The sequence below is a fragment of the Triticum dicoccoides genome, chromosome 4B, assembly GCF_002162155.2.
Source record: "Triticum dicoccoides isolate Atlit2015 ecotype Zavitan chromosome 4B, WEW_v2.0, whole genome shotgun sequence".
Classification (NCBI taxonomy): Eukaryota; Viridiplantae; Streptophyta; class Magnoliopsida; order Poales; family Poaceae; genus Triticum; species Triticum dicoccoides.
The window spans coordinates 550981531-551005109 of NC_041387.1; the positions used below are offsets into that span (position 1 = coordinate 550981531).

The 23579-nt window shown below is 45.5% G+C and overlaps 2 protein-coding genes across 3 annotated transcripts; one reads left to right on the top strand and one right to left on the bottom strand.

The window, feature by feature from the left end:
- The first annotated feature begins 3586 nt into the window (after positions 1 to 3586).
- LOC119291411 (non-specific lipid-transfer protein-like protein At5g64080) lies at positions 3587 to 8024 on the top strand. 2 transcript variants are annotated; one of them, XM_037570168.1, is made up of 3 exons: positions 3594 to 4087; positions 4618 to 4650; positions 7594 to 8024. In XM_037570168.1, the coding sequence occupies exons 1-3, from the start codon at positions 3727 to 3729 to the stop codon at positions 7809 to 7811; spliced, it is 612 nt and encodes a 203-aa protein (XP_037426065.1). In that variant the 5' UTR covers positions 3594 to 3726; the 3' UTR covers positions 7812 to 8024. The 2 variants fall into 2 exon arrangements, with proteins under 2 accessions (XP_037426066.1, XP_037426065.1); XM_037570169.1 differs by lacking the exon at positions 4618 to 4650 and having other exon boundaries at positions 3587 to 4087.
- A 746-nt stretch (positions 8025 to 8770) lies between these two features.
- On the bottom strand, positions 8771 to 13111 carry LOC119291412 (probable protein phosphatase 2C BIPP2C1). Its single transcript, XM_037570170.1, has 9 exons — positions 12706 to 13111; positions 11868 to 12589; positions 10959 to 11020; positions 10775 to 10844; positions 10106 to 10193; positions 9655 to 9824; positions 9405 to 9548; positions 9174 to 9302; positions 8771 to 9060 (listed from the first exon to the last, which is right to left on the bottom strand). Exons 1-9 carry the CDS (start codon positions 12821 to 12823, stop codon positions 8893 to 8895), a joined length of 1671 nt encoding a protein of 556 aa, XP_037426067.1. The 5' UTR covers positions 12824 to 13111; the 3' UTR covers positions 8771 to 8892.
- Between the last annotated feature and the right edge of the window lie 10468 nt (positions 13112 to 23579).

Here is a 23579-nt window from a genome sequence, read left to right on the forward strand (position 1 = left end):
CGACCTACGGTGTTTGCTTCTTTTCTTCCTCATTTTTTTGTCTTTGGTTTTTTGCTTCTCTTTTTTCCTTTCAGTTTTGCTGTCGTTTCTACTTTATTTTTACTTTCTCTTCATTTTCCATTTTCTATTTATTTTATTTGGTCTATTTTCTCGTTTTATTCATGAACTTTTTACAATATGTGCTGAAACTTTTCAAAACATACTATGAACATTTTTCAATACATAAATAGTTTTCCTATATATATTTATACATTAAGTTCTGTAATAAGTGATTAAAATAAATATAAATATAAAATTTTAATATGCGGTAAAAAAATAGACAATGACCATTTTTCAAACACAAGGTGACATTTTTTGAAATACTCGTTGAATCATTTTTCAAGTACACGATGATCATTTTCTATACATACGGTCAACTATTTTCAACACATGGTGATTTTTTCAAATAAGTGATGAACATATTTTAAAATACAAATTAATTTAAAAAATATGAAATAGTACATATTCAAAAAAACTAAAAGAAAGGAATAAAATCGTCCTGACACATATAGTGGGGCCGGGCCACGTGGTGAGCGGCGTGCGCATTACCGAGAGAACGATACTAGATTTTCCCAGCACATGAACCTAATTTTGCTTTCCTCAAAAGAAACACATGAACCAATCCTATATCCCTAAAAAAATGAACCCATCCTAATTCGTCTGGAGGCAACCCTAATATTATTAATCTGTAAAGAAAAAACCGGAAAATATAACTTTTCCCTCGTAAAGAATCAGGAAATCTTAACAACTAAGGCTAGATTCAGCTCTTTTTTTCTGAGGGTGGCTAGATTCAGAATTATATTGTTACGAAAAATCCTAAAAATCGTTAGCTTCTCCATATTGTTTCGCGCTATATATATTGCCCTACGATCCACATCAAAAGCCCTTGTTACGAGAGAGCGCGCGAAGGAAACACACGCACGCGAACGCGCAGCTCATCTAGCCCTAACCCATCCAGCCTCCATCGCCTGCCTCCCATGGCGGCTCTACTAACGAGGAGCATCGCCGTCTTGGCGTTGGTGCTCTGCGCCACCACCGTCGCTGAATCCTGTAAGTACAACACACTCCAAACCTTTCAGAGGTTGCTTTTCTTGCGCATCTAGTTCGATCGCTCGTCGTGTACATGCATCTGCCACATCGATCTATTACTTAGATCGTATTCACCGTCATCGGCGACGGGGATCAAGCTTAACTCTCTCTTTCATTTTCCCGTCGTTGCAGTCAACATTCCCGTGATGTTTCACGACCTGTGGTTCCGTCGCAGCATTGCGAGGTCCTCTTTCCAGGAGAAGGCCGCGGCGCCTTCCACCGCTCCGTCGAAGCCGCCAGTGCCGGCCCCCACGTCACTGTCAGCAGTCCCGCCCGTTCTGCCGACGCGTGCCCTGCCTGTGCCGCCCACCACGGCTCCGTCGTCCAACGCGCCCGCTCTGGCGCCTATGATGACCGTGCCCCCCGCGCATGCGCCCTCCGGCGGTCCTGTTGCGGCGCCGGGGCCGGCGCCTTCTTCTGTCAGCCCCGGACCAGCGCCCGTGCCGGCGTCGTCTCCCATGGCCGCTGCTCGGGTTCTGCCCCTGCCGCCGACCCCAGCGCCTGCCCCTGCCGCCGACCCCAGCGCCGGCTCTTGCTCCTTGGATGCCAGCGTCCGCACCGAGATCTAGCGCGCCGTCGCCGATGCCCACGCTTCCCACTACGCCAGGTATGCTTCGTGATCGTGTGCCGCGGTTCATTGGTTAACCTTTTTTTTTTAGTGGGGTTCATTGTTAACTTTGTCCGACGCTCTGCGTAGCCCGCGTCCGATCGGTTTGTGAGATTAGGCTGATGCACCTATTGAAATGGCCCATGGCTATCCATCTTGTACCAATAGACGGCTTGGAGCGGCCCAGTTAGGGTTCCCATTTTGTCTGTTACATTTTTTAATCTGAAAATTGTTTTTGCGATGTTTAATCTAAAGTTGTTGTTAACCCTATTTTTTTGTGAGGATTAATCTAATCTTATTTTTATTAACCCTAAAAAATCTAGATCTATTACAAAAATCTTAACAGAAAGGAAAATATTAAATCTTGGTGCATTTTTAACTGATTTCCTGATTAATTACTATGCTTGTGCAGCTCCCGTTTCGCAACCCCCTGCGTCGGCACAACCCAAACCTGGTATGTACTGATCTTCGACGACGAACTAAAAATTGATCCACGAAATTGTTCTACTGTGAAATAATTTTCTCGAACAGAATAAATACAGTAGCTGTTCAGTTGATTATTGGACTTGTTTTCTAAACCGAATTGAAGTCAAGAATGCTCATCACTAACGCCTAGAGCAAAAAATATTGGTTGCAGGTCCAGTGCTCCCGTTGCCGACGACCCCAGCGCCCGCTGCCACGCTGCCCGCCGCCATCAGCTCTCCAGCTCCCTCGTCAGCGCCGGCGACCTCCCCGACCGCCCCGCCGGCTGCTTCTGCCGCTAATTCCGTCGCTCCCATGGGAGCCATGGTCGTTAGCGCGGCGCTTGCCGTTGCAGCGCTATTTTAAGCCCTTCTGTTTTCAAAAGTTAGCCAAGCGGATTCAGTTTGTAGTTAGCCTTATCACGAGATACCAACTGAAGTGCTAGTAGGTACCTTTTTTAGGATCGATCCACTCTAGAAATTTTTACTCCGGTTGTAATCTGCTACGTACGTGTGTTAGCCTCGACTCTATCTATAGAAGAAGAAAAGTGAACGGCCCGTTCACAATCATTCGTTATTTGTTGTGTTTCCTCGTCGTCAGTGTTCCGTAATCGCAAACCGCAACTTGCAGACGATCGAACATGTTATCGGCTAGCGCCGTTGCTTGGACATGACGCGAGCAATTCGACGCGGCGACGTCAGCAGCCATTAGCCCATACATCGATCATGGCATTGCATTCAGACCTAGAAAAAGGAGGTTTGATGTTCATACCGGCGTTGGTAATATTGCTCGGTCGACGTGTGCCCCAGCCCTCGGAAAGTCTCGATTCCACTCCCCCGCGCCGTCGTGCGCTCGGTTTCTTTTATTTTCTGCCGTGCAACCGCCCACCCAGCTACCCAAGGCTTTCCCTAAAAAAAAAGTTATCCCAAGGCTTCCGGCCCTTTTCCCCCGCAAAAAAAAAGGCTTCCGGCCCTTTTATCATGGTCACCGGCCGACCACGGCGACGGCTCGCGGTGACCTTCTTTTGGCTCACCCGCACAGACCACTGCCACCATTCGAACTTCATCATGTCGGCACACCGCCGCTTCGGAAAAGGAATGCCATGCCGAAGCCGCCCTTTCACTAGTGGCTGGGACCAGAAGGGCGCATCAACACACCGATCCTATGCCTACAGACGCCATGATTTCTCAAGCATTTCGCAGCCGTGCGCAGATGTCAGTGTCTCGATGAGAGAATCGCTGCTGTATGCCGCCATTTTCTTTGACCTGTAAAGCTAGGATGAGGAGCAATGAGTTCCATTTCTGTCTCTTGCCAGTGCCCGTGCCAGTACAGTGTAACACTAACCAAACTTCCCACTGATGCAGTGGTGCATGTGGTGCTGGCAGCCCATCGCAAACATAAAAACGCCCTCCCCGCACCCCCTAGCAATCTCACACCACATTCCACAGACCATATCACACGTTCTGAAACTACTATTGTAGATAGCTCTAGTGCAGCGTGCACACAAGTTACAGCGGCAGCCGGCGAGAATGGCAGCTAGGTCGATGGCGGACACGGCACGGCCATGGCTGCTGCTTCTTGCAGCACTAGCCACGGTGGTAGCACACGTCGACAGTGCGACCGTGGCCGCGCCAGCGCCGGCCGTGGACTGTAGCGACGCCCTGATCAGCCTGGCGGGGTGCCTGAGCTACGTGCAGGAGGGGAGCACGGTGGCGACGCCCGAGAAGTCGTGTTGCTCGGGCCTCAAGGACGTGGTGAAGAAGGAGGTGGCCTGCCTGTGCCAGGCCTTCCAGGGTGGCCAGGACTACGGCGTCACCCTCAACATGACCAAGGCCCTGCAGCTGCCCGGCGCCTGCAAGGTCAAGACGCCTCCATTCAGCAAGTGCCACAGTAAGTGTTCTTTTTTCTTCTTCGTGTTTTTCCACCACTCGCAAATTCAAAAATACAACGCCTATCAATAGCTGACTGAGAACGAAATGTTCTTATATCGGATTGAGCGATAGTCACTCCATTTTCTGGTCCATTTATGTGCGTCTTTGGTGGAGCAGTCGTGTGCATAAACTGAAGTCAACTACCTTGGAGCATCGGTCATGTTTCCTTGTCTTGCAATTTTTTTGAAACAGTTAGTTGTTGTCGGGTCCGTGTATGTGCAAATTGCAATTTTAATTTAGTGACGAAAAGAGTAATCTGCACTTCTCAGTCGGTTATAGTACACTATCTTTCAGAATCAGTTGAGAGTTCTCAGTCGGTTATAGTACACTATCTTTCAGAATCAGTTGAGAGTTGACAAAATCTGAAGTAAAATCTTAGTCGATTGACACCTAGCAAAACCATTGTTAAATACTGAACCTGACGGAATTATGAACTGGGAAAAAACTGAGGGAACTATATTCTGACGATCTCTCTCTTCGCTAATGCAGTTTCCATTCCGGGCGTGACCGGAGGGTCTCCAGGTGTGTTCACTAACCACTCTTCTCTTCATAACTAAGGACATGATGGTCATATATTAGAAATCATTTATCCGCTGTATACGATGTACAGTGAGCTGGGCCGGCCCATCTTTCCCTTCTCTTTTAATGATTTTAAATCCGAAACCGAAAAAAATGCGAGCCTAAGAGGAATCGAACCACGTACTTCCTGGTACATAGATGGACATTATAACCATCAAGCCGACTTCAGCACTTGTGTTTAAACTGTTCTTTCTCGTCATTTTCTTCTTTCCTCTTTCCTCTTTCTTATTTTCCTTTTTCTTGTTTTTTCAATCGTTTTTTTGGGTTTTCATTTCCCTTTTTTTCGTTTTCTTTTCCTTTTTATGTTCCTTTTTGTTTTACTTTTTCTTTTGCAATATGCAACCTTTTTCAGTTTCCTTTAGAAAAAATCAATGAACCTTTTTTTAATATTGATGATTTTTAAAGTCGATCAACTTTATTCAAGATTGATTAAAAAAATCTAAATTGATGAATCTTTCTCAAGATGAATGATTTTTTTTCAAACTAGATGGTTTTTTTTTAAATCGATGGACTTTGTTCAAAATTGATAAACTTTTTGCAAAACTGATGATTTTTAAAAAAAAATCATGAACTTTTTTTATCAAAATGCATGGTTTTTTTAATTCATGGTACTTCTAATTTATGAACATTTTGCAAATCCGCTTATTTTTTCAAGTCCATGAACTTTTCCAAAAAGATGAACCCTTTTTTTATAGTTAATGGTCAAAGGTCAAACATGTCAATGGTCAACTTTTCGTCCAGGTCAACCATGATGAAGTTTTCTTTTGGTCGAATCACGAAGAAGCGATCGAACGACAGTTGATCGCTCGTGTAGTTTGGCTGGCCCATGAAAGGTGGTGTTCAAGCGCTGCGTCCATTAAGTAGCAACGTGCTCTCAACCAGAGCCTTCTGGCAACTGTCTAGCTTTTGGACATTCTTGAAATGAACCCAACTTTTTGAAGTAGGTGAGCATGCCGATGGTAGACATCCATGTCAAGTTTGAATGATTTCTGACACCGTATGCAAGTCGCGACACGTCTGACCATTTATCGACCTTTTTTGGCCGAGGAAACTCCAGAAAATGAAAATTCATCAAAAAACAAAATAACTTGGCATTGTGCATTTAGTTGGCCATACAAGGTCATATAAAAAACTGGGGCCATTTTATGGATGTCGAAACACAACATGCTCTCAGGCGTAGCTTTCTGACCTACCTGAACACCCTCATTTAAACATGGTCTGTTTTTATATATCCTTCAAATGACCACAACTTTTCCAAGAAGGTGAGCATGCACATGGTAGGGATCTATGTCAGGTTTGAACTATTTTCGACAATGTATGCAAGTTGCAACATGCCTGGGCATTTATTTTCCCCCTTTTACCGAGAAAACTCTAGAAATGCAAAATTTATTGAAAACCAAAACAACTTGGCATGGTGCCTTGAATTGGTCATACAAGGACATGGGAAAAATTGGGGCCATTTCAAGGATGTCGAGAAACAACGTGCTCTCAGACGGAGCCTTCTAACGTACCCGGACACCCAACATTGAGCATGGTCTATTTTTGGATACGCTTGCAATGACCCATTTTTTGCAAGCAGGCGGGCATACCCCTGGTAGGAATCAATGCCAAGTTTGAACGATTTTCGAAACCGTATGCAAGTTGCGACACGTTCGGCAATTTATCGCCCTTTTTTGAAAAAGAAAACTCCAGAAAATGTAAAATTTGAAGAAAACCAAAAAACCTTGGGATGGTGCCTTGAATTGTTCATGCAAGCTAGTGAAAAAAATTAGGTCATTTGACAGATCTCGAGGAAAAACATGCTCCCAAAAGGAGCCTTCTGACCTACCCCGACACCCTACGTTGAACATGGTGATTTCTCCTACACGAATACAAAAAAATGTTCGAGCAAATTAAAAAAAAACTGTTTCAAATTTTTATTCGTATTTTTCTTGAAATTCAAAACTTAATAGTGATTTTCATAAAATATTAAAAGAAAAATATTCGTCTTCAAAGTTTGTTTGCTCCTTGTAAAAATGTTGTGTTTTGACATTATGAGCAATTTGAAAATACAAAAATGTTCCGAGGAATTCATAAAATGTTTGCATTTTGAAATAATTGTTCATAGTTTCAGAAAATGTCCGTGTTTTCAGTTTTGCTCTTGTTTTAAGAAAATGTTCGTATTTAAAAAAAATTGTTTCTAGTTTCAATAAATGTTCTCGTTTTCAATTCTGCTCTTATTTTTCCAAAACAAAGTTTGAGAGTCTGAAACATTGTTCACAAAAGGTTTGAGTTTTAGAAAATATGTTCACAGATTTTGAAAATGATTGGGTTTAAAAAATATTACTTTGTCAAACAGAAATTCACATACGAAATTTCAAAAAAAAAATCGTTTTGGGCTAGTGATGTTATGCACTCGCGGGATCTTGTGTGTTAGATCCACGCACCCATTTTAGTATTTGTGAATTGGTGTCAAAGTGTTGCCCCTTTCTCCAATTCTTTAAGCGGTGCACTGCTAATCGGCCACTTGAGTTAGGCAGCCGAAGTGGCTAGCATCGGTATGAATTATATCCCAGGTTGTTAGTTCGATACCAATGTACGGATTAATTTTTGTTGATTTTCCAGCGCAAATGAGCCGGCCCAGGTTAGCTGTGCCTGTGCCGTATTCCAGCGTCCAGCGTAGAGGTGGTCTTCCGAACGTATGGCATATTCTATCCTATGTATGAAAGTGGATACTATTTGCCAAAGGTCTAAATTATCCTTTATACGTTTTGTGAGGGGGTGTACTGAAGCGTTCCTCTTATTTATTTATTTTTGCGAATAAAGTACCAACATATATAATCCTTTCTTTTTTGGAGTAAAAAAATCGCAGCTCTTTAAGTACTGACGTTGTTGCCGTCATTCCAGCACCTGCACCTGCCCCGTCTTCCGGTGCTCCGTTCTTCGGGGACTCGCCGTCACCATCCACGCCGTCGGCGGAATCACCAGCCGAAGCCGGAACCGGAAGTGGCGACTCCACCACCGCTCGAGCTCCATCGCCGTCGGCCTCCGCTTCGACCACCTTCCCCGCTTCAGCAAGTGTCCTCCTAGCCGCAGCGACTGTTGCCGCGGCTCTGCTCATGTGAGCAGCTGGGCGCGGCGCGCCTGTAATTCAGCAAACATGTAACATGTTTGCTCATGCGACCATTTCCGCTATACTCGCTCGACACAGCTGAGAAAGCAAACCAAGCCTCGTTGCTGGCTTGCTGCATGTACCGAGATGTATCTTATGTGAGAGTTTCCATTCCATTTTTATACAGATGTCTCATATACACGTCTAAACGAGCGTCTTTCATAAACATGACTCGTTTCCATACACGATGAGACTGCTTGGTTTGATGCCAGTGTGTTGGCAACTCTTAACTACAGATTTTTCGTACCAATCTCTAGAAATATATCGGAAGTACCATTCTACACCCAGGAGCAAATGCTCCTGGTGTGAATAGTAAAATCAAAAAAATCAAAAGAAAATCAAAAAATTCTGAAAATTTTTTTTGACATACTTTCACAAGTGTTTCTTGTGCATGGAAATTTTCGTCATGAAATCACATTCGTGAAAGTCATGTCGAAAAAAACAAAACCAAAGCTTCAAAATGCTTTTGTAAGTAACATTTTCAGAGCATCAATTTTGTTTTTTTACCACACCTTCCACCAATGTGATTTCGCGATGAAATTTTACGTGCACAACAAACATTTGTATAAGTATGCCACAAAAAAAATCAGAATTTTTTGACACTTTTTTTTTTTTTTTTACTGTTCACACCAGGAGCATTTGCTCCTGGGTGTAGAAACTCCACTTCCGAAATATATAGCCTACTTTTGGTTTTGCCTAATATTGGCATCAAACCAAGCAGCCTCAGTACTGCCTTCCAAGTCGCACAAGCGCGCTTTCGTACCTCACTGTTGGTCAAATATTTTTAGAAGAGCGTGAATATCTTTTTTGTTAGTATTCTAGCTTAGCTCTCTATTCTTTGCTTAAGCTATCGTGTCGTGTAGATAGATGGCATCTCCCTATTCCCACATCCCCGGACACGATTAATGCATGGAAGCTAAAGAATTGGGTCATTCTTCAGGCCCAAGATGCAATCATTTGAACTCTATCCCAATATGGCTCGCAACTTGCTGCGGCCATGGCCATCAGATATAGAAATACAACTTATCAACAGTCTATAGTTCAGATTTCCGAACAATGGACACGACAACTGTTACATCATCCAACTTGCCCCCGGAATAGCCCAGGTATCCTTCTGCGAGCGCCGCGTCCGAGAACGGGCTCCTCCCGGACCCGGACCTGCCCACCTCCTTCGCTCTCGCAGCCAGGAGCTCCGCGATCTCCTGCACAAGTCACGTGAAACGAATATGTCAGGATGGTTCTTGGTTGACTACCTTCTGTAGGTGGGTTTATTAGGTTGCCTTCTTCCCAACAAAAACAGTTATTAGGTTCTGACCGTAGGCTTTCGGTCGGCTTCTAGAGATTTCGAGACAATGGCTGCCGCCTCATGGTCGTAGACGTTGTCGAACAGACCATCTGACGCTGTTATGATGGTATCACCTTCTTGTAAATCGATAGCGTAATTCTGTGAATAAGGAGAGAAATTCATATGTTAAAATCTGAGAAAGCTAAAGAGAAACAAAATAGTAACAGGGCTAATATATAAACCTAACAAGTGCTGTGTCACCTGTACAAGTCTTGAAGGATCAACACCATTTTCTATTTGCAACGGGAAATTGAAACCGTATGTCATCGGCTTTGTTTGTGTATATACTTGTCCATTTCTTATCACCAGTAATCCTGAATCGCCAATATTAGATACATGAAGGACCTGCCATATCAATCAGTTGATGAGAAAAAATACATGTACAATTAACCACCAATAAATGTGACAGGAAGTGGTAGACATGCCAAATCTTGATGACAGAAGAGCATACCTGCCCATCAAAGTGAGCAACCAAGACAGTTGAAGAACCAGGGGATCGTGCTTCAACTGCCGCCATAGCAAGAACTTCCTCGGTTCTCATCCCTGGTGGCCCTTGATTCTCCATGACAATTTTTTTGGAACTATCCATTAGCTCTCTCGCATACAGCCCCGCATTGATTCCTGAGGACAAAAGTCAGATCCACAGTTCTGAGCGATCATATTCCCAAGTATAACAGTGTATGATGAGAACTTAGATCCATCAAAATTAATGAAGACAAAGATGGCAAATAAATTAGATATGGACATCAGAAACACACTGATGTTAACTGCTAGCTAAAAGACATTTTCAAAGAGTGAACGCGATAACAGAAACAAGGTGTAAAGCGAAATTCGTACACCCAGCAGTTCAGTGCACTCACAAGATCACACAACAGTACTCTAGCAGAGAAGGTATGGTTTACCTTCAAATGACCACTGACCAACTCCATCCGCTACACCAAACCAGCCGTCGCAAGCTATGAAATAAGCATCTTCACCACCTGTGTGCACCTGTTTATTTTAACAGGTGTCAACGTTAGAGAAACTAAAGAGCAACATGAATTGATTGGATGCATTTTATTTTAACACATAATATAACAGAATAAATGCACATGGAGAGTAATTATTCCTCCCTGAATAGTATCTGCATGAAAGAGCCAGTAGATGCAGTTACAGCTGTATATATGTATGACAGCAACCTAGAGTCGTTGTTTGTTGTCGGCCTTCTAGGAACTATAGATGGCATATACGTTTTAACATTTGGAAGCACACTAAATATGAAGTCAAGAAAAGCAAACATATGAGTCTAGATGCCGAAATCTTCACAAAGAGTTGCTTAAATCACTACATGAGTTAATTGAGTAATGTTGAGCTCAATTTAATCTCAAATTATGAGAAGAGAAGGATCTACGTAACAAGTGCCTCCGTTCTTTACATTTAACTATTTGACAATGCCTTAAACAGCACCTTCCAGAACATTGAGAGCAGAACGAACATGACAGTATTTCCACTGATCTAATGGGTAGAATAAAATTAGCTCAAATATATTTTACCTACAACAGACTGAAAAGAACAACTATTAGGCCCATTACCTTTGAAGGATGAGGTAACATGGCTGCACCTGAAGCCAATACAAGTGTTGATACAGCTAGTGAATCCATCCTGCAGATGAATTAAGCATGTCAAAACATGAATAAACCATGCATGTATGCCAAACAGATCAAGCTATACTCGGTGTAAGGTGCTCATATAAGATATAAAACAAAATAATAGTACCTATCAGAGCTCTTCGTCTCTGAAGTGTTGTTCTCCCTGGCCACCTCACAGGTCACTTGTTCCTACAAAGGGGAAAAACGCAGGTACACATCATCGCCTAATCAGAAGAATTCCACTATATCAAACATAGACCTTCATATAACAGCGCAAGCAAGGTTTACAGACACGGCTGCAGTATTGGACAAAGTCAATGCTATTTTTACTTTTTTGAGGAACCAAGTCAATGCTAATTTGCCTTGAACAATCCATGTGCTGTTTATTTATGCAAACAGGGGTGCATCCTTTTCATGTAGTAGGACCTAATTTCCTCAGCTAGCTGCACAGAACGCCCTTTAGTACAACTGTACAAGCGTGGTCCCTTGCTCCATTACTAGGATACATAAATGAGCATATCAAAATAGCATAGCCAAAAACTAGTAAATAACCAGAAACTGAAAATAAATATCAACACATAATGCAGATTGTATACAGAAAAAGGAAGCATTGCTACCCTGCGCCCAGCCGCCCACTGCCTAATTTCTTCAGTTAGCTGAACAGGTTGTCCATTCGCACAAGCATGGTCCCTTGCTCAATTACTATAGGATATAAATGACCATATCAAAACAGCCCAACCAAATAAGAAACCAGATACCAAATATCAACAGAGGAGCAGAGCACCACATAAAGCAGATTCTTCTACAACGAAAAGGAAGCATTGCTACCCTACGCCTACCGTCTAATGTTCCACAGATTGCAATTTTTTGCGGCTTGAGTGTGTTAGTACGATGGACTATTGTCAAAAAATCCAAATGAACCAACTTGAAGAAATCAAAAGGCAGATTGAAACATATACATGATCAGTTTACCGACGCTAAGCATATCAACGTGGATGAGTAGCACACAGCTCAGAGGTTTGCACGGAAGTCATACCATGAGTGGGACGTGGACGCCATATCCCGCGTCCTGTTCCTCTACGCTGGAGCTGCTGGACTCCGTCTCCACGTCGTTGTCAGAGTCCTCCTGCGTGGTCGAGCCGTCTGAAGCCTCAGAGTCATCCAACCTCGTCTCCATCCCGTCCACTCCTTCCTTGGCCTGCGTCGTGGAGGCGTCTGGGGCCTCAGGCTCCGCCTCTGCCCCTTCGCCACGCAAAAAGCCACCGGCACGCAACTCCAATTCCCCTTGGATAAGGCCGTTTTGACCGTCGAAATCCCCTCTGGACTCGACTGCGAGCTCGCTAGAGGCCACCGCAGCTGCAGCATCAGGCGCCCCACGCGCGCCCGTTGGCTCTTCGTGTGCTTCTGGCTCGCGTCCTCGAGAATCAGCTGCTTCTGCTTGGGATAGGGACCCCTCCGCAGGGGAAGAAGAACCACTAATGGCCCCAGGGGTGGTGTTGGTGTCTGAATTCGAACTGGCGTCTGACGGAGACGGCTCAACCGGTGAGGGGATATGGCTGATTGCGGCAGCTCCATCGGAACCCGTACTCCCGCAACCCAGCTTCTGTCCGTGGATTCGCGCCGCCGGAGCTTCTAATCTCGCATCCGAAACACCCGGCTCCGCCGATTCGAGCTCGGCGCCGGAACACAGACCGGCTGCCTTGTCGGTGCCAACGGCGCCGCTGACCTCCGAACCTCCAGGAACCTCCTTATCAGCATCTATACATAAATAAACCAAAGTAAAACTCAAATCGAAGAAGGAAACTCATAAAGGAAAGAGGAAACTATCATCAATCAGCAGTAAACCGCGGCGCCGTCCAAGGAGGATGACTTACCGGCGGCGGAGCCGAGCTCGCCGGCCGCGGAGGGAAGAGCAGCCGCGCGCTCTGGGGCGTCCACGACCTCCCGGGGCGGGGAGCCGAGGGCGCCGGCAGCTCCAGGGACCTCGGCCATGGCCTCACGCAAGGGGATGCGAAGCGGGAGGCTGGACAAAACCAAAAGGTTGTGCTCTAGCCAGAAACAAGAAACGATTTGCGGGGACCACCGGCGAGCGAGCGAGCTAGCTAGGGACCGGAGCGCGGCGGCGTTGGTGGGATGGCAGTGAGGGGCGGGCGAGCTGAGATTGGGGCGGAGGGAAGGGGGAGGCTTAATGGGGAGGGAACGAAGCTCGTGTCCGAGCTTTTGAGGTGGTGTGTCTCCTGGGGCGGGGACGCGGGCGCGGGCTCGGGGGGTGCCTGCGCGTGCGCTGCTCGGCGGCCGGGCGGCGTCGTTTTCTAGGGAGGTGCTCGTCCGCGCCTTCGTCTTTGCTTTTGGGGCGGTGGAATATCGATTATCTCTCGCATAGTTTGGCCCGTCACTCTCGGCGTCGTCGCTTTAGGACAAAGGGCCTCCAGGAAGTTTGTATTTGGCGGGTCGGGTGCGTCTGCGTGCGCGCACCTCCTTTGGCCGGTGCGGCCGGCTATACCGCAGCTTGCTTGTCCATGGCCTTGTTTTCTTGGTCGGGTTTGGAAGGACTACGAGGAAACGGGGAAAATGATTGTGGCGTCGAAATACTGAAAGAAGAGTAGGTGAGGAGCAGGTAGCGCAAAGTCTTAGTACTATTTTAAAAAAAATCGGTTCACATGTGAAGGTCTAGTAGTTTGGCAAACGTTTCGAGCCGGGGCGCCGGCCGAAGATCGGGCCGGTCGCACCCGAGCCTTGCGATCCGTCTAGATCGTGCGCCGTACAGGCCACGAGCGCTACTTCTTCAAATCGTTTTTTTTTCTTTCTCTCGCACTTCTTCTTCCTCACGACGTGCGGGTAGTTGCAACCGTTCTTTTTTCCTCCATCTATGCACCCACGTGCACGCACAGGCATGACGCGCCCTTGCTGTTAGGGCGGGCCACGACGGGGCCGAGAAGACGGCGAGGGCCGGCGAAGTCGCCATGAGGGAAGCTACAAGAGTTTTGCGCACGGTGCTGGTAACCGTCAATGGCTCACGACCAGACATGGCGTGCGATAGCTGGGACGATGCTACAACCGTTCTTGAGAAAAGCACCCACCGTTTAATTCAAAAGCTTCAATCCGTAGTATACAAAGCTTCAACTGACCACCGTGTGACTGAAGAGCTACAACCGTTTATATGAAAAGTTTCAACCATAGTTTGAAAAAGTTTTAATCGAACCATCGCGAGCTAAAAAAGCTACGATCGTACTCTTATATGAAAGCTTCAACCGACAACCCTACAGCGTTGTAAGCGACATATGGAAATGATACAACCGGTGTGCGGCGATGCTGCAAACAGGTGGGCGACGGCGCCGATGGACGTGGAAAAAAAGCTTCAACGGCGGAAAAAAGTTTCAAACGGCTTAGGAAAAGCTTCAACCCGCAACGAGAAAAGCTTCAGTCAGCATGAGGAAAATCTTCAACCCTATGTAAAAAGCTTCAACCAGCGGGAAAAAAAGCTTCCACTGCGTAAGAATAAGCTTCAACCGGCGTTCTGTTTTTTGCGCGAACGACGACGTTGAGGGCTGCAGCCGGCAGCACGGTTGTGCGGCGGAGGACATGCTACGACGGCGGCGGCTAGTTGCTGAAACTACAGAGACGGCAGACGTGCTAGAAGGCGTTTTGCTACAGGGGCGACATCCTTGCTGGAACCGGGAAGTTGGTTCTGCGAGGGCGACCGCCGGCGACGATGGCGGCGATCATCGGTGAGGCAGGAGGGCTAGGACATGCGGCGAGGTGGCTGGCGTCTTGATGGATCGCGGCGTGGACGCGGGTGACAGGCGCCATGGACGGAGCAATTACAACGACACACATCATGCGGCTACAACGACACAGATCGTACGTGCGCTATGGGACCGGCCCAAAGTTTGGGCCGGCGCACCGGCGCCTAACAGCGCCCTATTCAATTGGTTCAAATAAAGTAGACAAGATTTATTGAAAATGCTTACAGATTGTTTTTTGGATCTACAAAAAACAAGAACAAATCTCGAGGTTTATCATAGATTGTTCTTAGCCGACTTTTAGTTGATAAAATCATATTTATTCAATTGGTTAAAGTAACTAGACAGCATCGAATATGATGTTTAATTCAAAGTGCTTACATAATTTAAATTTATACCTTTATTGGGAAAAAATAAGTCTTGACCCTAACCGAGGAGCTAGAATAAAGGTAATGTTCGAAAGCTGACTAACAATTAAGAAAAAACATCTTGTTTAACATGAAATTGCGAGTATCTTTTTCTTGTTTACTATAAATTGATGGTTCTAGGTGTTTTGTTAAGCCCATGACAGTATTTTGAACATCTCTCTTGAGAGAACCTTTCATTTAGAGGCAGAGTCGTACACGCGAGGACATGGAAAAGTTCATTTTGGCTAGGTCGTGCAATAGTTTGGTTTGTATGTACTTAGTGCAATGCCATAACTTCTTGTCATGTCGACATTTTATTTTAGATAGTCAGCATTGTATCGTGTACTTTAGAGTCACTATCACTAGTTAATGTGGTGAAATGTTCTTTTTTGGCAAATGTGGTGAAATATTCTTTTTTGGCAAATGTGGTGGAAGTTGCATTGCTTGTGTGTTAGCGATGATTTTTTTTCTTCCAAAAAGGTGTGTTAGAGATTATGTGCACGTAAATTGTTCTGGACATGTGTGCAATATAAGAGGACGAGAAACAATAACTAAAATGTATCGAAAGTTGGGTTGGAGTATGAGCATACACAATGGAATGATTACTTGCATCGTTTTGTTTTTAGCTCTATACGTTCCATTTTTTGTGAAATGAATTCGTTTATTTATAATGGCATATAGTGACTGGCTATTCTGCAGCTTGCTCGTCCATGGCCTTGTTTTGTTTGTTGGTTGGGTTTTGCAGGACTTGGGTGTAATGTCACGGGGTTGAAATGCTGTTTGGAAGAGTAGGTGAGGAGCAGGTAGCACTCAATCTTACTATTTCTAAATTTTCAGTTCACATGTGAAGGGCCAGAATTTCTATTCAATTGGTTGAAATAAACCGGGGCATCGAGGTAATGTTATTCGGATGTGCTCTCAAGAAATACGTTTAGACCTTTGTGAAAACAATAATATGTCTTAACGCTATCCGGAGAACTAGAATAAAGGTAATGTTCCAAAGTTGACTTTCAATTGTTTCTCTAAAATAGGAAAGCTGACATTCAATTAAGAAAATCATCTTGCTTAAATGAAGTTGTGAGTGTGTATTTTCCTGCTTACTATCAGATCGATGGTTCTAGTTGTTTTGTTAAGCCCATGGCAGTACTTTGAAAATCTCTTTTGAAAGAGCCTTTTATTTAGAGGTAGAAATGAGGTCATGGATAGGTTCGCATTGGCTAGACCGTGCAACAGTTTGGTTTGTATGTACCTGGTGCAATGCCATAACTTCTAGTCATGTCGGCATTTAATTATAGTTAAGTAAGCATTGTCTTGTGTAGTTTGGAGTCACTGTCACTAATTAATGTGGTGAAAGGTTCTTTTTTCATTGACAAATGTGGTAGAAGTTGCGTTCGTTCGTGTGTTAGATATTATTATTTTTCCCAAAAAGGTATGTTAGGGATGATGTGCACGTAAATTGCTCTACTCATGTGTGCAATATAAGAGGACGCGAAATTATAACTCAAATGTATGGAAAGTTTGATTGGAGTGTGAGCATACACAAAGGAAGTATTATTTGCTCGTTTTCTTTTTAGCTCTATGCATTTTCATTATCTTGTGAAATGAATTCGTTTATCTACAATGGTATGTAATGTAGTATATCATTATTTTTCCTTTAAAAATATCTGGCTATATATTCACTCAACCAGTAAATTAATAGTCCTTCCGTCCGGAAATACTTGTCATCGAAATGAATAAAAGGGGATGTATCTAGATGTATATTAGTTCTAGATACATCTCTTTTTATCGATTTTGATGACAAGTATTTTCGGACGGAGGGAGTATTCTTTTACCCACTCGCTGACATCTCAAAACGCAATGCTTAAAAGCTATATATTTTGGAACTCCACAGAAACAAAAACAAGTCTTGAGGCCAATCGGAGATCTCCAATCCAAACATGAGTGAACAATGATACAAAAAAACACTTAGTTGACTAACCATTAACAAATCCTCACAAAAAATATCCTTTTACCTAAGCTCAAGTTGCAAATATTTTTTTGTCTATTATCAAATATATGGCTCTATTTATCGCAAAAAAGGTTGTTGTGCTTTGTTAAACCCGTGGTAGTAGTATGAAAACTTATTTAAGAATCTTGAAGAGATGGAAGTTAGAAAATGGTAATGTTTGCATTGGTTAGATTGTGCAATAGTTTGGTCTGTAATACAAATTTGAAAATGAAGTATGTACTTAGTGCATGCCCATAATTTGTTCTCAAGTCGATATTTAATTGTAGGATATAGCTAATTGTCCACTATTTATGTGATGCATATTGTTAAAATTTCATTGTTGGCTTATTTTTGAAATGGTGTGCATGTGATTGGTTCTCCATAGGTGTAGGATAATAGGACAAGGAATTGTGAACCAAAGATACCAAAAGTTGAGTGGAGGTGCTAGCAAAAAATTAAAGAATTAGTTGTGTCCTTTTCTTTTGGAGCTACATCCATTTATTATGGAGAGCACCCCCTTATTGCTCCTTTGGGGCGGCTCGGATGGAAAAGCTAGTTGTCGCCACCACCCCCTCCTCACCCCCTTCCTCTCATCTCCGCCAGGCAAATCCTGAGGGGGATGCGGCGGCCTTCCTCGCATGCTCGACCTCCATGGTACATCCGTGCATGACATGTGGTGGTCTGCCTAGGATCGTCGGCCTCAGGCAGTGCTCTAGTGTGTGTGGTGGCTAGTATAGCATTCCACATGTGTCGCCCGAGGCGACTAGGCGGTGTGGCGTGAATTGGCACTTGGTTGCCCCTCAACCTTCCCTTTTGGCAGGGAGGCAAGTGTTGTTGTGTGTCGCTTCAACGTCGAGGTGGTGATGGGGTGCATCAAAGTGGTCGCAACACCGAGCTCGCTCCAGCGACCTTTAGGGCTCGTCCCAAATTTACCTTGGGTCTAGTTGATGCGTGATATGATTTATGAGATTAATCCAAACGAAAGCCTTGTCATTGGCACGACCGAAGACGACGATGACACTCTTGAACTCCACTGCCTCCTTGATGCATCATCATGGCAAGGAATTGAACTTCGACTTGTAAACGCAAAAAAATGTAGGCTAGGAATCAAAAACCATCATCATTGATATCATATCAAACATTTGGAAGAAGAGGAATGCTTGTATTTTCCGCAATGATCGAGAAGATGTTCATGCCCGGTCAGACGATGTGTGAATGATCCCATGTTGATACGTCTCCAATGTATCTATAATTTTTGATTGTTCCATGCTATTATATTGTCTATTTTGGATGTTTTATATGCATTAATATGCTATTTTATATTATTTTTGGGACTAACCTAATAACCTAGAGCCCAGTGCCAGTTTCTGTTTTTTTCCTTGTTTTTGAGCTTCGCAGAGAAGGAATACCAAACGGAGTCCAAACAAAATAAAACCTTCACGATGATTTTTCTTGGACCAGAAGACACCCAGGAGACTTGGAGATCAAGTCGGAAGAACCACGAGGCAGCAACAAGGGTGGAGGGCGCGCCCCCTACCTTGTGGGCCCCCGTGACTCCACCGACCTACTTCTTCATCCTATATATTCCCAAATATCCCCAAACCACCAGAAGCATCCACGAAAACACTTTTCCACCGCTGCAACCTTCTGCCTTCTCTACCCGTGAGATCCTGATACGTCTCCAACGTATCTATAATTTTTTATCGTTCCACGCTATTATATTACCTGTTTTGGATGTTTATGGGCTTTACTATACATTTTTATATCATTTTTGGGACTAACCTACTAACCGGAGGCCCAGCCCGAATTGTTGTTTTTTGTCTATTTTAGTGTTTCAAAGAAAAGGAATATCAAACGGAGTTCAAACGGAATGAAACCTTCGGGAGCGATCTTTTTGGAACAAATGCAATCCAGGAGACTTGAAGTGGACATCAAGAAGCAGCCGAGGCGGCCACGAGGGTGTAGGGCGCGCCCTAGGGGGGGCGCCCCCTGCCTCATGGGCCCCTCGTGGCTCCCCTGACCGACTTCCTTTGCCTATATATATCGATGTACCCCGAAAACATCCAAGGGCACCATGAAACACAATTTCCACTGCTGCAACCTTCTGTACCCATGAGATCCCATCTTGGAGCCTTTTCCGGCGCTCCGCCGGAGGGGGAATCGATCACGGAGGGCTTCTACATCATCGCCAAGGCCTCTCCGATGAGTTGTGAGTAGTTTACCACAGACCTTCAGATCCATAGTTATTAGCTAGATGGCTTCTTCTCTCTCTTTGAATCTCAATACTAAGTTCTCCTCAATCCTCTTGGAGACCTATTCGATGTAACTCTTTTTGCAGTGTGTTTGTCAAGATCCGATGAATTATGGGTTTATGATCAAGTTTATCTATGAGAAATATTTGAATCTCCTCTGAATTCTTTTATGTATGATTGGTTATCTTTGCAAGTCTCTTTGAATTATCAGTTTGGTTTGGCCTACTAGATTGATCTTTCTTGCAATGGGAGAAGTGCTTAGCTTTGGGTTCAATCTTGCGGTGTCCTTTCCCAGTGACAGCAGGGGCAGCAAGGCACGTATTGTATTGTTGCCATCGAGGATAAAAAGATGGGGTTTATATCATATTGCTTGAGTTTATCCTTCTACATCATGTCATCTTGCTTAATGCGTTACTCTGTTCTTATGAACTCAATACTCTAGATGCATGCTGGATAGCGGTTGATGTGTGGAGTAATAGTAGTAGATGCAGGCAGGAGTCGGTCTACTTGTCACGGACGTGATGCCTATATACATGATCATGCCTAGATATTCTCATAACTATGCACTTCTCTATCAATTGCTCGACGGTAATTTGTTCACCCACCGTAATAATTATGCTATCTTGAGAGAAGCCACTAGTGAAACCTATGGCCCCCGAGTCTATTCTCTATCATATAAGTTTCCGATCTACCTTATTTTGCAATCTTTACTTTTCAATCTACATCATAAAAATACCAAAAATATTTATCTTATCATATTATCTCTATCAGATCTCACTTCCGCAAGTGGCCGTTGTCGGTGTCAAAACCGGCGGATCTCGGGTAGGGGGTCCCGAACTGTGCGTCTAAGGCTAATGGTAACATGAGGCGGGGGACATGATGTTTACCCAGGTTCGGGCCCTCTCTATGGAGGTAATACCCTACTTCCTGCTTGATTGATCTTGATGATATGAGTATTACAAGAGTTAATCTACCACGAGATCGTAAAGGCTAACCCTAGAAGCTAGCCTATGATTATGATTGTTCTTGTCCTACGGACTAAACCCTTCGGTTTATATAGACACTGGAGGGGGCTAGGGTTACACAGAGTCGGTTACAGAGAAGGGAATCTACATATCCGAATAGCCAAGCTTGCCTTCCACGCAAAGGAGAGTCCCACCCAGACACTAGATGAAGTCTTCAATCATGTGTCTTCATAGTCCAATAGTCCGGCATAAGCACATAGTCCGGCTGTCCGAGGACCCCCTAATCCAGGACTCCCTCAGTAGCCCCTGAACCAGGCTTCAATGACGATGAGTCCGGCGCGCAGATTGTCTTCGGCATTGCAAGGCGGGTTCCTTCTCTGAATACTCCAAAGTAGATCTTGAACACAAGAATCATGTCCGGCTCTGCAAAACAAATTCCACATACCACCGTAGAGAGTATAATTCCACAAATCTAATCTGTTGACAGCTTTTCCATAGCGTGACACCACGCCGCGGCTCGGTCATTACTCGAACCGTTTTCTCAACCTGCCACTACACATTTTGCGAGGCGGTTTTTACTAGCACGTCTTATCGAAGCAGAGATCGTGTCTCCTTATCACGGGATTCTCATCAATACGGGCGTGGGTAACCCAACCGTCCCCTTATTATGACTTCCTTGAATTAGGCAAGTTCCAAACGGCCGCGTGGAGGACGCTTGATATTCATCCCCTTTATAAAGAGGCCAAGACCTGACTCTTTCTTTCCACGCTTGATCCTTCCCTTCCCCTACCTCGAGTTCCAACACCCAAGGCTTAGCCCAAGCGCTTTGGACCTCCAACCATGTCCGGATCCAGTCTTCAAGGCCGGTGGATGGCTTCCTCTGTCACAGAGGAGGACATCATAAAGCTTAGGGAGGCTAGGTACTTGACCGCCGAGATCCTTCACAGGCTTCCTGCTCAAGGGCAGGTTACCCCTACTCCCAAACCCAACGAGAGCGTCATATTAATCTCCCACTTCCTCCAAGGGCTAGGCTTCGGTCTTAATCCCTTTGTTAGAGGGCTTATGTTCTATTACATGCTAGATTTTCATGGACTAGCTCTAGATTCTTTCCTTCACATCTCAACGTTCATTATTGTGTGTGAGGCCTTCCTCCGCATTCCCCCACACTTTGGCTTATGTCTCAAGACCTTCAATTTGAAGCCGAAGATGATCGATGGGCGACGCGCGGAGTGCGGAGGCGCTATAATAAGCAAAGGGGCTGATGTTTTATGGCCAAAGGGTTCCTTACCGGAAGTTCCTGACCTATGGCAACGAGAGTGGTTTTATATCACAGCACCCCGAGGTAGAAAGTGGGCGGCTACCACAGCCTTCCGCTCCACTCCCCCGCCGCAACTTGCGTCATGGGTCAACAAGGGGCTGGACTGGGGATCGACTGATGATGTGCGGACGTTGCAAAGCCGCATTCAGGATCTCATCAAGAAGGACATCAGTCTTGTCAAAGTAATCCAAGTAAGGCTAGTTCGTCGGGTGCTGCCATGCCAACGTCGACCTCTCCGCATGTGGGAGTTCAACTCGGAAGGACCGCGAACTGTTCAGCACTTCTTCGGCATGACGCTCGAAGGGATATATCAATCATTCTTCGGATCACGAATAAAGTGTCCGGACACAACGGAGGATGCAGGCGTCGATTGCAACCATCCAGATACCCAGGTAAGTAATTCCATAACCGAACATACTGTCGTTATATTTGACACAACGTTTATTCTGAAAAACCATCCTCGGCCAGGGCTGGATAAGAAAGGTGGAGAGGATCAGGTGTTCGGCCCCTCTTCTTGAAGATTCGATGGATCCTATATTGACCAGGATGTTGGCTCGTGCACCTTATCAGGTGCCATCAGGGAAGGACCAGGAGAGGATTGGGGAAGCCAAAAGCGGACTTCATACTGGAGATACGTTACGCACCGTAAATGGGGAAATAAATTGGTACTCATGTGTCGGAGAGTGAATGGGGAGAAGAATCTTGTATCCCCTCCCCCCATGGGAAGAATGTTGGGGAACGTAGCAGAAATTCAAAATTTTCTACGCATCACCAAGATCAATCTATGGAGAAATCTAGCAACGAGGGGAAGGGGAGTACATCTACATACCCTTGTAGATCGCTAAGCGGAAGCATTACAAGAATGCGGATGAAGGAGTCGTACTCATAGCGATTCAGATCACGGTTGATTCCGATCTAAGCGCCGAACAACGGTGCCTCCGCGTTCAACACACGTGTAGCCTGATGACGTCTTCCGTGCCTTGATCCAGCAAGGGGAGAGGGAGAGGTTGGGAAAGACTCCGTCCAGCAGCAGCACGATGGCGTGGTGGTGGTGGAGGAGCATGGCACTCCAGCAGGGCTTCGCCAAGCACCGCAAGAGACGAGGAGGGAGAGGGGTAGGGCTGCGCCAAGAGGGAGATGTTCTCATGTGTATGGCAGCCCCAAACCCCCACTATATATAGGGGAAAGGGAGGGGGTGCACCCCCACCTAGGTTTCCACCCCTAAGGGTGGCGGCCAGCCCTAGATCTCATCTAGGGAGGCGGCTGTCGTGGTTCTAAGTCTGACAGTAGAATGGGGGGTAGGTATGGAGAGGCAAGATCCTAGCTATGGAGCAGTTGTACACACAAGTGTTTTACGAGTTCAGGCCCTTCTTAGAGGAAGTAACAGCCCTACGTCTCGGAGCCCGGAGGCGGTCGACTGGATTATGTGTGTGAGAGGTACAGGGGTGCGAACCCTTCTACCAGCGGAGGGGGTGGCTTATATAGAGGACGCCAAGACCCCAACCAGCCCACGTAGCAGAGGGTTGAAGTACATTAAGGTCTGGCGTTACTGGTAACACCCTACATAAAGTGCCATCATGACCATTAAGACTACTTAATTACAGACCGTTTGGATACATAATAGATCCTGAACTCCTGATGGTCGAGTGAGTCTTCATGGTCGAGTGTCTTCAGGTTCGTCGAGTGTCTTCTAGTCCGTCGAGTGGAATCCCTCTTGGTCGATTGGAAGACGGCTTCTTCTAAGATATGTCCTTGGGGAGGGTACCTTGGACAGGTCCGTAACCCTACCCTAGGTACATGACTTCATCAGTGGCCAAGGGGGAGAGAGGGGGGGCGCACCACTAGGTGGGCCTTAGGCCCATCTGAGCCTAGGGTTTCCCCCCTTTCCCTTCTCTCTTCGCCTTGGGCCCTAGTGGGGGGGGGGGGTGCACCGGCCCACCTGGGGCTGGTCCCCTCCCACACTTAGCCCACGCAGCCCTCTGGGGCCGGTGGCCACACCTGGTGGACCCCCGGGACCCTCCCGGTGGTCCCGGTACGTTACCGATAGCACCATAAACTTTTCCGGTGACCAAAACA